We start from the raw sequence: 18,448 nt of genomic DNA on the forward strand, positions 1-18,448 counted from the left end.
CACAGGTTGCAAAGGCCCCTGAAAAACCAAATCAATATTTGCATTGGTATATTGATAGTTGTACATCTTCGGATGAGAAGATGGATACACTGATTTTAATGCTCTAACTTAAATCACATGCATGTGATATTCAAGCCAAAAAACAAACGAACATGACCCACTATGTTCATCCCTCTGGACATACCAGTAAATATGCCACTGAAACAATATAAAGTTTTGAAAATTATTGTATGCTACATGGCACAGCAAAGCAGACTGGGTAAGCCAACACCATGAACATTGACATATGATGAGTACATTTGTGTTATTGAAAGATATCATCATGCTGTATCATGAGTGTGTGATCAAATGCCACGATATTTCAAATCCGTTAGGCAACTCTTCAATCCTGCAGTATAGAGACCGAGTACCCTTTTATAATCCTTGATCTATGTTTACAAGATGTGCATTCATCCCACTGAAACAGAAGTGAATGTGGCATTCATTGGTCTGCGCAATGTTGAATCATAGGTGGATGTTGTTGGCGCAGTAAGGGGCACTGCAATATCAGCTGTTCATTTCATTAGAAAAGCAGAAAGTACAAAATGATGCATTAAATTTGAAGACACTTTGGTGTTTTTTTTAAGAATAAGAATGCAGAAAGATGCATGAAAAGCGGCCATGAGTTATTTGAAGAGGCACACTGTAGCATCCAATTCTTCAAGGCATGTTCAATGTTGTATCATATCAGATCAAAATGCACTTTGCAAAATTAACATGACTTTAGAGTTTTTTCTGGTTTTTTTAAAATAATTTTTAAACAGTACTTTGGGGCAGTCCACAACAAGCAGATAAACTATGGCTTAACCCAATTGTAAATATTTAATTGACTGCAGGTAGCAAACTCAGTATTTATAACAGTGCCTTGATGAGAGGACAAGGTGCATAATGAGACTGCTAGACAATTTCATGGTAGCAGTACAACCAAAAAGCAAGATCTTCTTTCACTGCAATTTGATTTGTTCACATGGAACTTGGTTTTGAGCAAGAGCTTGTGTGATTCAGAGGAAATAATATATATAAATATGTATGTATATCCCAAAACAGATATGATTGAAAAATACATGCCCTTCCCGGCAAATCAGATGTAAGAAGCCAAACACTACATAGAGGGCAACGGTGAAAAGCTGTCGTACGTTGAATGCCAAGCAGTTCACATGTCTACAGCACTAAAAACTGCTTCATCATTTCAAAATCCAAAAGTTCTCCCGAAAAAATTCCCATAAAATGTCCATCAAAGGTGAATTTCTAGCCAACATTGCCATAAAGTTCTCAAATGGGCGACAACACCGGGCAAGTCACCGCATCAAAAGAAAAATTTATTCCCTCAAAAACTCACTTCAACCGGCAAAATGCAAGCTTAAGATAAAAGGGGCCCGTCAATACATTCTGCAAAATCACTACTCTACGCAACTGGGCAACCTTCCTGATATACTACCAAAACTTTGTACGAGATACTCGACTCTCTTGATCATAATATACAAGTATCATATTTCCTGTGATGGGTTGATGGCTGCTGTCACAGATAAACATGTTAGTGAATGGTGTGAAATGGACAATTAGGTAAATTCCATTGTGTCTTTCAGCCTCAATGAATTTAGTGATTGATTTTATATGGGGCTAAAAAGTGGTTACATCTCTTGATTAGTATCATAATTAATCATAACTGTTAGCATATTTCAGTAGCCATAACATGGTATGTACCTAACAAACAATACCTAATAAGTTTGAAAATATGAAATGCAAGTAAAGAGCATTTGTAGATATGGTCTGTTTATACAGATAACATCTACTCCATATGAGGGTAGTTTCTTCAAATGCCAGTCATATTACATAGTGAAACAAATTCGAAGCACGTATGGGTTTAATGTATTAGATCGGAATGTCAAAAAGTTTTACATCCTATTAGCATATTGGTAATGAAACAATTTACATCTATTGAATTAGAGTAGAATGTTCAGCTTGCAGTCACACAATTGGCTTTATCAACATTTATGTGTGCGCATAGTCAGAGTGATCAACTGCATTTCTCAAATACGGTGGGTTATATACATATTGCTGGAGCCATTGAGATATATAATATGAATTATTTTGTTGCTGAATGAGAATAAATACTCGCTGAATTTAACACTTTATGTAATGACTGCATCAACTGAATAAATATGAAAAAGAATTTACCTAACAAAAAATCACTGACATATCCTTTGCTTTTGTTGGGCAGGGTATGCATAGGAAAGTACTGGCTAGCATCTTCCTGTCATATCTCTTTGGCTTCGAACTTTATGACAATATTGTGAGATGAGACTAGATAAACCATCTTTTGATTTAAGTTACAGACATGTCCTTGACTTGTACCAAATATGAGATCTAAATGTGTGTTCATGATGGCCATTGATTGTCCAGTATTGGGTGTCGAAATGTGAACTTGTGTGTGTGCTTCCTTCAACCTCGGCAACCAACATTAGTTGTGAAAGGGTATAATTTAGAGCTTGTGAGGGCTCTTGGTCCAAAACGTGAATGCAATGTTCATGGAAAATGCAGAAAGTTCACGCCCATTAAGTAATAATTCAATAAAAATAATAAAAGTTAATAAGATAATAAGATAATGATAATCAATACAAAAGATAACCGAGCAGAAAAGCTTGCTTGGCCTTTTGTCACTATATGAAATACCTGGGTGTGAGATCTCTCCACCTGTTGACAGCGTGGTGGGCGAGAGATCGTCACGTTTTTCTGAACAAATTACCTGACGTCGCTACATCTTGAACTTCAACCCCCTGCCTTCCAGCCATGAAGCCCAAAACGGAGAAAATCACAAAACCAGAGTACAGACTTGTGCCACTGTTAGTACAGGCGAAAATGACTGCATCCCTAGATTCAAAGATCATGGGGGGAGTAGAGCGTCAGAGACAGACAAATGGTGAAGAGACGGGAAGTTCACAAACGCCATGGCCGGAAGGACTACCTTGGACTCTTTCATCATTGACATCAAAGAAAAACTTTTCAACTGTCAAATACTCTATTTTCATTGAACATTTGTTTCTCTTGAGGTTTCAAATCATATATATCAAAAAATAAAAAATAAAGAGCTAACCAGAAGACTTATCAATGCTTTTTTTTTCTTGTACTCATTTCTGAGAAAGAGTTAAGAATAGTGCTTCCTTCATCAAAATAAGCTGACGTGTGTGAACTTCCCCATACCAGATAACAATCAATGAATACTATATCTTTCATTTCTAAACACCTGTAAAATAATTAAAAATAAATGTGAAAAAGAAAATCCTACTACGATAAAAGTGACATAATCCCTAAATGCAGAGTAAACCTAACCTTCGTTAAAGGATTTGTGGGGAAGAACGTTGTGCTTACCTTACGAAGTTGACATTAAATTTATTGTAACTGCCAAGCGCAGCCATGGTCCCAAGACCAATGGAGTACGAAAAGAAAATCTGGGTGGCAGCATCCATCCAAACCTGCAGAAAGAGAAGAAACAGGACACAAAAAATTTAGTTGGGTCAAGTGTGCCACGGAGCCACAATTTCGGCATTCTATCTCCTTCTCATAGAATCTCGTATCTTCTCGTTCACATCCTCTTTCTCAAAAGTTACGAGGATTCTTACTACAGAGATAATAATCACAATTTCGCATTCTATTATCTGTTCACATTGTTGACACAACACACACGCTGTACTCAAGACAGCAAAGAACCATGAAAGTAACAGACACTTGTATGCAGTCTACACAGAAGCATTTCCCTTGTGTGTCAAGCTAGAAATATGCACACACAATTTGAGTATTAAAGTTGGTTTGTGGTACAATCAAAACAGCACCGAAGAAGTGTCAGTGTACAATTATGTATTTCTCACTCGTGGGTGTGACTTGCATACTGCTTGCTACACTGACTGTTTTGGACTTGGGCAAGAAAGATTCAATAGTATATTTGAAAACTTATTTCTAGGGGACAAAATCAAGATGATTAGATGAATGGCATTAAAGTAAACTGTGATTTAACTTCACAACATTGAGTGTGACTGGCTACATCAATCCTGAAAAAAAAAGAGGAGAATATCAGAGAAGTGATTTGGTGGGAACTAACAGAGGGCAGTCATGATTACATACGGCATCGTGCTCACAACTTGATTACTGATGCAACAACGTTTGCACCACAGTATGAGACACCATGCATTAGACTCTAGAGCTGACACTCTGATTTCTAGTTCACTCCTTTGCTTCAATATTGTATGACACTGATACAAATAAATGCTTAGGCAGCACTGCGCTTGAATTTTCAAATATCCTTTGTTCTGTGTACTACTCTTTATATTTTCTTATTTCTATGGTGTGCCCTGCCAAGATTTTCACAAGATGAACAAATACAGCATGGTAAACTAAGTATGCTTCTGTAAGGAACGGTTAAATTATAATCAGAATGAATATGATTTATTGAAGGCTCAGCTGTGAGGTCATATCCACTTGTTTAAGTACTTGCCGAAAATTCTCTAAATGCGTATAACATGACTGGCACGGGACTGATTACATCAAAATATGGTGTGGTTTTGTAGATTGCACAGGACAGATCTATTCTGACCTCATGTCAAACTTCTTTTGCCACCACAGGCGATGCATGTCACCGCAGTTCAAGGGATTTGGGAATTGCGAACGCTTGCTGCTAGTCGTGACTCATGCGTTCCGCACCAGAGTCCTAGCTGACACGCTTGATCATGAGAGTGGGCGCAAGATAGTGGAAAATTTTTGTACATCCCGCGGGTTCTGCGTGCTTGGTGTTACCTGACGTGCCAGGAAGCATTATGCAAAGTACAAACCGCAGTTGGTGGGTTTTTTTTTTCTCTCCCTCTCTTACTCACTATCAAGAGCACATCAACCTTGTGAGCTAACATTCAACACACAATCTTTACGATGCACCTTCCTGCCTGGATTTTAAACTTAGTCCAGAATGACTTGTGACTAGAGTGCACAATGATTAGATACCAGAATTATTGAGTTGAAATTTCCATTCACACTTGAAAATAACCTCATAAACAATGAAGTGGACTTAAATTTGTGGCAGACAAGAGGATTTGTTTGCTTGCCCTGCCAGAATCGTATGCAATGAAAGCTTGACAACGTAAAACAGATGCAGGACACTCTGATAGCACCTTCACAGAGGGTGAATATAAACATTTTGGAAAAATTGCAAATCACTATTACTATGCTTATTGACAAGCAGCACAAGGTACAATACACACTTTTAAAGCAAAGCAGAAGATGCATTTAACAATGAAAGACATGGGTGTAACAGAGTTTTTCTGGTTCTTTAGTTAACATTAAACTTTGTGGGCCTTTTATCTCTACCGAACATGAATGTGTCATTCAACATGTACGCGACTCTACACTCAGTAATCATATGTCTCAGATTAGACTTTGTTTGAACACACCTATTTTCTATCAAGACCCGAGTCTTCCATGTGGTAACAAGCTGAAATTCAGGTTCTGCATAGCTCCCCATGTCTTGTCCCCCCCCCCCCCCCCCCCCTCACCCCACCCCATCTTTACAGACATCAGCAAACACTGTCACGTACTGTCTACCCAATATGATGCAAGGAGGTTGGGGGCCTCATTGCGAGACAATACATTAAAGAAAAAAAAATTCAACATTGATGGTAAAAAAGGCTTGGTAAACAGTCACTGGTGGCACCTACCTGACTGTCACCTAGCCTCGTGATGTTAGGTTTGAGATAGAAGTAAATGCCATCGATGGCATTTTCCAAGGTGACAGCCCGTATAAGCAGAATGGTCAGCAAGACGTATGGAAAGGTGGCTGTGAAGTAGACTACCTGTAAATACAGAGAGAAAGAGAGTGAGAGCCGGGTTAAGACGTAATACAATAGACATGTAGAGCATGACCATTTACACAACAAATTGAAGAAATGTTTTCCAGTATATCTGTGTAGCACAATTTTAGTACATAAAGTTGATATATAGCTTGCAATACATTTGCCACTAGTGTACATTCTTGTCACTACACTGAATTCTAAAACTGATAAATGTTATGCCCATCTTAAAACAACTAGTAATAGGCTCTGAATCACTGAATCAGCATAATATGTATACACATTTTACAGCAGCATTGTTCAGAGCACAAAAAATCAACTCCATAACTGATATAATGACTGCAGTTTGACAAATGACGATACCAAGATAATGTTTGAAATCCCTACTCTAAGTGACATTAAATGGTTCAGGATGGATGGCACACACGCCACCTTCATGTCAATGTACAGGTCTGTGACACAAACTAAGCATTCAGTGAAACAGTACTCTCCACAAGGGGCTGACTTCACACCTTTGATACCCAGTGTGAATGCTTGGAAACATAGTGGTAGTGGACAGTGAAATGCAACAAGACGTAATTGGCAACCATGGAACTGTCATTGACATTGATATGCCAGATATGTAGAACATAAATACTGCAGGGTAATCATTGCTTTACCACTATCAGAGAGAGAGAAGCTAACTGCCTTGGCAGTGTCATCACCTCGTCACCAAATGTCATAAACACAGAGGTACACAAATCAATGGAAAACAGAATCAATTGTTCTCATTTGCTTCTTCTTTTTTCTTCTTTTTTGCAGGGGGAGGGGGGGGGGGGGGTTAAATAGTAACTTTTGGTTTAGGAGTATTCAATAAGGGTTAGGGGAGGTACATGCAATCTTTATATGATTTTTAATTTATCTTCATTTTGCTTGGACTGATTTATAACACAGATTATATATGCAACAGTGGCTTTGACTTTTTCACACACACTCGATCCTGAACATTAATAGAAGTTTCCCATGCTGGTCATGACAGCCACAAGTTTCCATCAAGGTACAGTAGCCTGTCATATCAAGGCATCTTTAAAGGACAAGTTCACATTCATACATGTCGATTGAGTGAAAGCAGCAATATTAGTAGAACACATCAGTGAAAAAAGTTTGAGGAAAATCAAACAATCCATTCAAAAGTTATGAATTTTTAAAGTGTCATTGTTGCCATTGCTGGATGAGAATTAGACTACTAAAGCTTGTGATGTCATGTGTGTAGAATGATGTAAAGAAAATTCAACATATTTGCACTTTTCTTGCATAAGAAAAGAGCATTTGACTTGCCTCTTTTAGAAGGCAAAGGGAATGACTCTACCCTTAACATATATATGTCAGTTAGAAGATAAGGGAATGTTTACTTTTTTCAAAACATACTTTTTTTCAATTCCCTTCATTTTTTCCTTATATCGTTCTACGCATGTGACATTACAAACTGAAGCAGTCTTCTCATCCAGCAGTTACTGCACAGAAACTCTAAAAATTTACAACTTTTGAAAGAATCTTCCAATTTTCCTCAAACTTTCACTGATGTGTTCTACTGATATTCCTGCATTCACTCAATCCACATGTATACTTTTTTTTTTTTTTTAAAATCAAGGTGAACCTGTCCTTTAAACACTGGATGTATGGTGCATGAAAAGGCCTCCCCCTCCCCCCTTCTCTCACACACATATACACACACAAGCACACACACACACACACACACACTTGCACACAACACTTCACATGACACAATAAATCAATTTTTGTTTTTTGGGTTGCCCAGATGAATGACTTATTTCACCACTTGCCATATTCAGTTACTTTCACAAACAAAAAAATTCTGAGCTTTGCTCCCACACCACCTCAAATGGGTGGTGTGACCCACTAGCATGTGACACAGAATGTATGCATGTTTGATGTACGGGACTGATACACTTGTATCAGTAATCCAAGGATTGTACATAAGATATCAGCATCTATAAATGTCGCTCATTCAGAGGAGTGGCAAGAAATCAAATCAATCTCCCAAGTGCCTACATGTTCTTGGTGTTCAAATCAAATGAATTGTAAGAAAGCTGGGCAAAACAAGAAACCACACACACGCATTGGGGATGTCCTAGGACCCAGTCCGTGATAAGAGAATAGTATGCACCCCCCCCCCCCAATAAAAAACGACATAACAAAGAAATGTTAAATCCATTGTGTCTCACTTGCAGATCAGTGCAAGCATGCAGTAATGAAACTCTTTAGTCAAATATGACATGATGGTTGAGAATATTTTACAATGCTTTCTGGGCGTAAAGTGCAAAGGACATGGGAGTGGCGAGGAGGGTAATTCTTAACACACATTGAAAGGGTGCTCACACATCAGCCAATGGCAAACTTTTTACACTTCATCCAGAACATTTTTGACACCCCAAAAGATGAAAGTTAGAGTCAGAACACCACCTTCCCCTGCTGATCATGTGGACACTTTGCCATTTTAAGAAGGAGGCAAAAGCATTGCTTCTCCAAGAGCAGAGATCATTAGCGATAACCTCATCACAACTCGATGGCTTAACACATTTGACAGTGATGCTCTCTCTGGCATTTCACCAGGCCATAGTAGAGTTCTCATTGAGAAAGAGTCAACTCATTGCAGCCACTCTTACGGCAGGGGTACACTGGGATGTTCTGAACACTTGTCTCGATCTCAAATCATGTCCAGCTGATAATATTGCATACCCAACTACCATTGCTTGCCTCATCCTGGTATTAAAAAAAACAAAAACAAGTGGGAGAGGGGCACTAGGAAATTGTTGGAAATGACCATGATATCACCCAGGGCTAAGGCCTGTCCTTGTGTAAAAAACAGGAATTCAGGCTGATACAACAATAACTCTTCAGGCCAGAATGAGGGCAGTGAGAAATGGTCGATTTTGTGGAGGCTAAACGGGAACAAAATTCTACACTCAAGTTCACTTTGGTTGATGCAGAAAGTCAAGAGAGAAAAAGCAAAAATTTTCTCAAACTTTGATAAGAATACTACAAAAAAGAAAGGCATGAAATCCCAAAGCTATGCAATGAGTCCAATGAATAAAGGATACTAGGCATTTTTTCTTTTCATTTTAATGTCACTTCCATTGGTGTGTATGGTCTCTCTTCAATTTTCTTTGTTCACATAGTTAATCTTTTTCTTTCTTTCTTTTTTCTTTGGTATGCTTTGTTTGGAAATACATGTATGTAGGGATCTTTATTCCTTTCTTTTTTTTTAACCTGCAATGGAGTTCTACACAAGTAATGTTAAAACTTTGCAAGGGGGCTCCACATGAGAATGCAGTTTTTGACATACATGTGTATTTCAAAATGATGTACAAAACTCATTCTATAATTGCTTTTGTATCTCTAGAGTTAAAGAAAAGAATTATCAGTTACAAGTTATGAAATATTTACCAGATATTTGTTGAAGGGCCAATATACCCTGGAATTTATAAATTATTCTAAATGCAACTTTCTACACTGTAGCATGGCTATGACATGTCTTCTTCTTCTTCTTTTTTTTTTCATTCTCAGAATGATTTTATGTCTTGCAAGAGCACATGGTAGGATAATGGAGAATTTCATATTCTGGAGCCTAGACAAGGCCAGTGACGGTATTTTTCCACTGGCAGAACCCACTGACTCAATGACCCGTCACCACTCCTACATTCTCCCAGAGCAGGAAGCTAGCTAGTCCTCGCCCATGATTTCGTCTGACAGCTTATATGTCCGTCACCGTGCTTGCGTTGACGTCGTTGGGGAATCTTGGCAGTCGTCCAGCAGGGGACTGCAGTCTATCATCTTCCCATCCCCCTCCCTAATCCCTCCCCTCCCACCTTCCCTCTTCTCCCACCTTCCCCACCCCAAACAGACAGTATATGTACATGTACGAGTCCTCCAGTGGCATTATCAGCATCACCTCTGGCTCACTGGTACCCCTTACTAGTAACTCATACATTTTTGGCCAGCTCCTGGCCCGAGCTAATTTGGCCCGCGCAAAGCTGAAAAATTGCATTCAGTAACTAGCTGTAGAAGAGCCGCGCTACTTTCACGATGACCCATTCACAAACTCGGCCACGTAATGGATAACTACCATGGTAACGGAACGCGTGTTCTGGCGGAGGGCTCGGCCAGGTAATTGTGACCTTTGACCATGCAAGGAATTTTAGCTCGAACCTGGCGCTGATATTGTTCATAAACTCTTTGATCTTTTTATATTTGCGCAATCACTTTTTTTGTTGCGCAATTCCTGCGGACTTCACGGTGGTGCAATCCTAGCACCTCGTGTTGGGATTGATGAGTTTGATCAGTATCGCCTTGTTAATCTGACTGTCAGTGTTGGAGCTGTTTTGGGGGGCTAGCACTAGCACTATAGCACAGAACTTGAAATTACCCAATGTCTCACCAAGTTCAATGATTCTCTGTCAGTAGATTCATTCCTACATTGTACTGCTGGAGTCACATCTCCGCCAACAGACAGGAAATGGCACATCACACACATACTTTCTAGTTCAGCAATACCTAATCAGAGCTACTGAGGGCCTTCCCTGCAAATCTACACACCCCGTGTTATGAGTTGAAGGTCAAAGGTTAACATCCACTCTGATATTGCAAGAATGTATCTCGTGGTGTCATGTTCATATGTACTGGGTGGGGGGGGGGGGGGGGGGGAGGAGTCAGATCATACTGGCAAAACATACCGTGATGATGCACTGGGGGTTTTGCCTCTGCATATAACACACATGCCTCAAAGTCTGTCGACAAGACGTCAATGAGGGTGTTGAAGGGAAGTTGCACATAACTTGTGATCGATGGATGAATAGCGATAATGCCAGGGGAATATCATAGAGTCTATCATCATCATTGATTTCTGCCCACAGCAAAGAAAGGCATCACCAGCATTTCCATCTACCTCTCCCTCCTCCAGTATAAACTAATCCATGGTTTTAAAAAACTGTTCTTCTCGTAGTTTTATTTTACTATTGCTCATTACAGAGGGCATTTTTGTGAAAGTCAAAATGCAGTTGTACATCGAGGGTAAAACTTCCGAAAGACTAAAATGTCTGAAACTAATAAACTGATAACTTCTCTTTACATATTATATGAATATGAATATAATCATGTGTCTTACAAATCTACCTATCTTTTTTTTTTTTTTTTTTTTTTTTGCCTGATACTTTTAGGGGTACATAGTCTCAACACATTTGTTGCAATTTTGTAGTTGGTATACTTCACATCAAACACAATATTACACATTAAATCTTACTTTGGATATTCTACAATGCAATTTCTTATGAAACACAAGTTTTGTTTCCAGTGATTACACCAATCACAGAAAAGAGGGGGGTCATATATTTGATGGGACTTCAAGTTACCTTTCCAGAACTCTTGACTCCTTTGCAGATGCATAGATAAATGAGGATCCAAGCCAGAATCAGGCACAAGAGTAGCTGCCAGTTCATCCCAGCCAGGTCATGCACCCCGTCCGACAGATGAATCTGCAGCACTTTGCGTCTGAAAGAAACAAAACAAAACATGGAGTATGAATAACTTCTAGTACATCATCTGCAAAACTACAGCATTAGAGCATTGGAATCACATCTACATTGTAGCTCTCACTTGAGTGGCAAGGGGGTTGGGTGGCAAGGGGGTTGGGTAGGCAGACTTTGTGTGTTTTTTTGTGTGTTTGTGGGTGCATAGGTGTGTGTGTGTGCGCGCGCAAGTGTGTAGAATCAAGTAGAAGCACGCACCACTTCATAACTTACATGTACATGTACCAGTGAGGGTATATCAGTGAAAATTACCCACACAAGATACATGTACCTTTTGAACTATTTTGAAGGTACTGAGTGTGGGTAACTACATGTACATGCACTTATGGTTAAACAAAATGATATAAATTATTATTTTTTTTTTTTGATGGCTTGGGAGCAGATCTTTGTGATAAAAAAGTTAATAAAACACCAATCTCAAAGTCCAAATGTTAAACGAAAGTAAATAAAATGATAACATCTAACCCGGTCACCATCGCAATGTGAAAGTGCTATGACCTCTCATTTACTTTACTAATGACCAGCCATGAGAAAAATTGCATGTCAAGCAAAATATATGCCTGGTCACATGGTGATACCTCTCAACCCATATTTAACATTAAATAGTACACACACACACACACACAGAGCATCATTCAAGTCAAGGTCAAAATATGACAACTGATAAAAGAGTTGACCTTGTGTTTGATGACAACAGGAAGACAACACAAAATATAACGAAAGATAAATAAAAAGAAATTTAAAGGCCCAATATCTCATATTGCTCAGGCCATTACTAGATGAGCTGCTTTTTGACAGGTGCAATATTGTGATTTGACACAGTTGCTTTTGCTGAATTTTGGTGGAACATGCCCAAGTAACACAGAGGGTCTCAATATTTTATCTTATCACTTGTTGTTGCCTTTGCAGCCAACAAAAACTTGGGCTTGGATGATGGGCATTCTAACCTTTTCACTCTCATCATTGAGTGCTTTTACAGTGTAAATTTTGTCACTTTATTCAGCAGAGAAGACGAGCAAATGCTTTAAATTGGAATGTCATGCATGCGACTGACTTCGGCACGTACAATATGGTCATAGCAAAAATATTTGAAACAGCAGATGTTGAAGGTATGCTGTCTCACTTGTATTTCAGACAAAAGTTGTCTGCTACCAACTGAGATGGCAACTTAGCATTACACGTTTCAATGATAAACTGCCCACCTCCAATCACTGGAGGGGAAATGTTAAGCACAATACAGGATATTCACATCATTTGAGTTGGGCAATAAAACAGATAAGGAATTCGAAGATTAGAGTTACTACAGGACTGAGAAATTGTATACTTTTACATGTTCTAAGGGCATTCTTGTTTACATTCACTACATAATGCAAACTGTTGCATGCAAGCATGTGTAACACAATCAGCAGATGGATGCCAAGAACATGCCTCAGCACATCTCACTTGTCCTTAATTTTTGCAGTATAACTGAGCACTACAAATTAAGCAATACAGTAACTCTAAAGAATGAGTTTTCTTTCACCAGTTGCTATTCCAGGGGCTGGGAGGGAGGGGCTGGGAGGGTTAAGGCATAATCTACTTAATTTTCCTGTGTACAAGGTCATTAACTGATTCACATCCCCTAGCCTTTGGCGACAGGATGTGGTCTTCTGGTGTCCCGATCTAGGTACACTTGTATCCAGTAACAGCATTTAGACTGTATAATGCCCTTGATCATTTATCAGAAATTATCTAGCAATGAGCAAGCTGAAAGATGCATGTATTTCAATGCTGGATACAAGCTCATAGCACCCATCAACAATTGGCAGAACTTCAACTGTCAGTCAGGTCAACCACATGTTTGTAAATTTGATTAATTCATAAACATCCTGGTCAGTATGTCACACCACAGAAAGCTGACATGACAAAACATTGAGTGTATGTGTGCATATATTGCATAATTCAGTCTGGGAGGGCTTTTAAAGCTGATCCACCTGTATAAATTTCCAACTGACATGAACAGTCATGTCATGAATTTCAAACAATGCTTTCCAGTCAATTTGCACCTCTAGTAACAACTATCATGCAGAGAATTTGTGCAGAGGGATCATGAATGACATACAAAAGATGGTGAATTATTCCTTTCACAAATAAACTTTACAAATAAGTTTTTACAGTTGCTTTATTTCATACAGACATAAAAATGTATGTTTTACATCAAAAGTTCAAATGTAATAACTTTCACGACAGTGAACTGAACTTAATCATGCAGACAAAACTCAAGTTTTGAAAACAAATTGTTGCAGTGTGAGTATACAAAGGCCATCAAATGGATCTGATCAGTTTCAACAACTAACACACGTACGCACTAACCTAACAACTATCAACTAATCTTGGAGAATCAAGTACACTTGTCCTGCTTATCAAATTTAAAGGCCAAGGGGATTAGGAGTTGTGCTCATTTTTTGATGTGTCAAACTGTACATTTGGCTTGAACGATACAGTAAAAAATGTACACAGAAAATTATTTCTACAATTTCTGGTATCAGCTAATTTCTCATTTGTATGAGCCAAGATCGAGTGGATAACTTGGTGCCAGCATTTGAAATTGCTTTCTTTAAAACACAAGATAACAATCACAACAGCTGCTCTTCTGTTTTCTTTAAGGGGAGTGCAGATTTAGAGCCTGGAGATGAAGGCTTACAAAAATTTTAAGTATTCTAAAGGTCACGGCAGAGAATAAAATTTCTGATGAAACAATAAATTTCATATGGTTAAAACATATTAAATGCAGTGTATCCTACCATTACAATATCAGATAAAAATACCTTTATTAATAGGCATACTGATGTATTTTGCTGGTTCAGTGATCAATTTGCTTAATGGTATTTTGAGCATTAAACATTATTTCTGTGATAAATTTTGCTTGCAAGATTTTTAGTATTAAACAATATCCACAGTTTGCAAAAAAAAAATTCAAAAGCTGATTGACTGTGTGCAATGGAAGCAGGACTAGGGAATTATCATTTTACGCTGTTTGACGCTCTTTCTTCCAACACTACAGAGCATTTTACATATAATTTACCAATATGTGACAAAAATCTTGGTTTAGATATGAGTTGCTCACAAATGGCATATGGTCAGTTTTACGGTAAAGGGTGTAACTTTCAATTTTTAGCCTTTTGGCCCACCCTGAACACATAGATTTACAGATCTCAAAGATTTTTGCACATGTGAGTCACCTCATGAGTAGCCACCTTGGGTAGCATAGTCAGGTCCAGGTATTGATGCGTTTTGTTTTGACAGTCACATATGTACCCTAAAAATGACCATTTTGTTGCATTGAAATTTATGTACAATTTTTGAAATGTTAATAATTTTCTACAGCAACTGCAGAGATCTAATTTTTTATGTTAAAAGCATAGTTGTATGGTCAATTGAAATGACCAAATTAGTTTGGTTGGTAGCTGGCCCTGTATTTTAGAATACTATGTCTTCAAATTTGAGGTTTCGGAGGCTTCTTTTTCCGTTAACAATTGTTAGCAAACTTTGATGGACAGTAATGATTAGAGGATGTGTTTTGGTTACTTTCTTTTATGCTGAAAATAGTAAGGTATAGCTAAACTTTAGACTTATATCAAAGTTTACTTGATTCTACGGCTATTTGAAATTTTGTGATGATTTTACTTCATCGAGTGAAATTTCCGTTAGCAGTTTTGAAGCCTCCGAAACAAAATGTTTAGTCAAATAATATGAATATAGATAAGAGAAGTGACCCAATCTATATGTCAAAAAGTAGGATATGGGGCCCTAACCAAATAAACCAAAAATAGTTAGGATCCGCCAAACTCTCTGAAAATAGGAGACAATACAAATTTTCCGTTAACACGTGAAGCCTCCGAAACACATTGAAGCCTCCGAAACAGCAAAAACATCTAATTTGACATTTCTGATAAATTCTTTGAGTGTCTGCCCCAAATTATGCCATGAAATCATCAACAGACATGGACAGACAACAAAAATAATTAAAAAAAATATGATATTGCAATAATTTTTTGAGCCAATACACTTTATAGAGAAAAAGTGGTTTCGGAGGCTTCAAAAGGATGTTAACACTGCATTTTTGTGATTTTCTCTGGATAAAATCGAATTAGATTTATTGTTCACCCACCCAATGATCATTTATGACATATCCAAAGATATTTTATCACATTCAATTTTCTGGCTGCTTTGTTTACTCACCAATATAGATTTACTATACGATTTACCTATTTTTCCTAAACAGTGCAGACGTGTCATACATTACTCACCTCTTCATTCAGCAATGAAATATTGGCAGATGAGGATGTTGGTCCACAAATATGTTTAAACAGTGTATATCAACCAAAAAAGACACAATTTACCCATCACTTTCCACATAACATACATAATTTTCATAAAAACATAAGGCATACCGAATTAATTTTCCAGATGTTTCGGAGGCTTCATTTTATGTTAACAGCATGTAAATGGAATGTTTTTCATTACAATTTTGTAATTCTAAGTCTACTAAATATCTGTTTGGACCGAATGAGACTTGATGGTTCATCAAGCAAGGTGTAGATAGTTGTTTAAATGTGTGAAAAGCATTTATTTTGTAGGTTTCCTTTTGTAACAATGGAACAGGCTAGATATTGTGAGTAATGAAAGTGACTTCCAGCTTGCGTACATGCCCACATCATGCAACAGTAGTGCAACAAAGCAAGTAGTTGCGGACACATCAATGTTCTTAAGTTGGATTTTATAACCCATTTTGTACTCTTGAGAGAAGTTGAAGTGTTGTTTACCATTTTTGTATCACTCTTTCGACTGGTCAGACTTAAAAAATGAAGACCAAATAATTACTTGATTATTTAGTGTTAAATACACTACATGTATTTCCTTTTCTCTTTTTTTTGTTGTTGTTGAACTGAACACTATTCCTGGGCTGAAGATTCAAGGACTTTAGTAGATGGATATTCAAGAGGGCAACATACACAAAACTAAGAAATATATTACTTTTGAATTTAAGGTTGTACTTTTACTGCATGATCACAAGCAAATGGTGGAAAATAAGTTACTTTTTGGATTTTTACACTTTTGACTCACTACCATAGATCTGAGTGAATAGGTTCGAAACATGATCTTTTACATGTTCATTTATAACCCATTGACAAATCCATTCCATTGTTACTCACATGGCATTTGTTTTTGCTATACTAAAATCTGACTTTTTCAGCTTTCCATGTCCTAACAAGTTCTTTGGCTTTCATCTCCAATACTTATTTGGAGGAAAGTAATCAATAAATTTGTGATTGGATAGAAAATAGCTAACATCTTGCAGATTATCATTTTTGTGGTGTGACTTGCATCACAGAGTACCGTTTTGGAATTTTGACGTTTGATTACTTCTCTCAGACAGGTTTTTATGTCAGTCTGTATGTCATATCTGGTGCCTGCTGCACCTGTAGGTGCAACACAATCTTGATACTATCACTGTACTTTTCCATATTTTGTCATGCTGGCAGAACCACTTGACTACTTTTGATCAAACAAAATGTAGCTTATGTTACGAAACATCTTTTTACTCATACGTGTGTGAGACTCTATGACATGTTTGTGAATGTAGTTCCCAGTGAAGTAAACAGTGTATGGATAGTATGGTTGTGATAGGATTGTTAATAAATGACATATAGACCTCTAAATAGCCTGTTGCCGTGGGTACATGTAGTTTACATGGGTGGGGTGACTGGAGAAGTTATGTTCATGAAGAACAATATTGAAATGATTGAAATCTTTATAATTTGTTTAGTCCTGGGGCCCGTTGCATAAAACTCCAACCGGATTTTTTTCCGGTTGAAATCACAAAATTCCGGTTGGAAGCTCCCAACCAGAGTTTTTATGCAACAGATTTTACATTCTTAGGTTAGCAACCTTAAAAAATTCAGGTTGGGCAAATCCCAACCTGAATTATTTAAGGTTGCTAAAAAAGTTTTATGCAACGGGACCCTGGCTTTTCTGGAAAAAAAAAGTTACAACCCTCTACTGTATTTTGACATTCAAAGGGTTTAAACTGTAGTCTGTGGGTTTATATTCTAAAACAAACTTAGATATTTAAACACAATTGCTGCTTTTTAATCTGCTTTTCCTAAAAGGTTGTCATTTTTAGAAACAGTAAAAGTTCTGTTAGTAATTTCTCAATGTGTTACTTTAAAAAACGGGCCTCCTAGCTGTCACAGGAGTCACACAAACTGGAATTTTATATAATTATTTAACTACAAAAAAAAAGCATTTGAAGCATAAAAAAAAATAAAAGAGAAAATGATATGAAGCAGAGGTGACTTGTATACCACAGAAACAGATAGCAAAATTCTAAGTATCACATATTATAGGGAAATATACATTTGGTCAACATTTTTTTAATTCAAAATTCATACACAATCATGGGTAGGGTATGTATCTTTTCAACAGGCGATTCAAAAAGACGAATAGGATCTTGACCATTTTATTTTCTATCTCCATGATCATATAACCCATAAATTGATTATTCCGACTCCATTTTTTCAGTTTGATGATAATCCTTACAATGTTGTTCGTGGAATGGCTGATCAGTGTTTAAGATTGCTGTTCTATAACCATGATCATTGCATTTGATAGAGCTCTATGAGGATATCAGCCATGGTCCATATGCAAAAGAATATTTAAAAGTCTATCAGCCACAGTCCATAATACATATGCAAAAGAATGTTTAAAGGCCTTTTTTCCCCTTTTTATATTTTACAACGCTATGTTGTAATCTAACCATCATGCCATCACATAGTCTATTTTCTATCCCATTCTCATCAACAGCTGAAATTGATTTCACATACTCTATAATTATGATGGGTGGTTTACATGTTTGTCAATATACATCCCACAAACTGTCCTTATAAAATACAAATAAAGCAAGCAAACATTATCTTTGCATTAAGTCTGAGCTGCAGTTGAACTCCTTGA

At 37.4% G+C, this 18,448-nt stretch overlaps 1 protein-coding gene across 3 annotated transcripts in view; it reads right to left on the minus strand.

Annotated features, from left to right (window-relative positions):
• The window catches only part of LOC139745314 (sodium- and chloride-dependent betaine transporter-like), a 100,824-nt gene that overhangs the window by 26,738 nt on the left and 55,638 nt on the right, over positions 1–18,448 (minus strand). For all 3 annotated transcript variants that reach the window (XM_071655713.1, XM_071655712.1, XM_071655711.1), the window contains 4 exons: positions 11,279–11,417; positions 5,739–5,873; positions 3,409–3,512; positions 2,786–2,910 (listed from right to left, as the gene is read on the minus strand). In XM_071655713.1, the coding sequence (XP_071511814.1) occupies positions 2,786–2,910; positions 3,409–3,512; positions 5,739–5,873; positions 11,279–11,417 (503 nt within the window). The remainder of the gene's footprint in view (positions 1–2,785; positions 2,911–3,408; positions 3,513–5,738; positions 5,874–11,278; positions 11,418–18,448) is intronic.

Source organism: Diadema antillarum, unplaced genomic scaffold, assembly GCF_040938485.1.
Source record: "Diadema antillarum isolate AM-2024a unplaced genomic scaffold, OU_Dant_1.0 seq00001251_RagTag, whole genome shotgun sequence".
NCBI lineage: Eukaryota > Metazoa > Echinodermata > Echinoidea > Diadematoida > Diadematidae > Diadema > Diadema antillarum.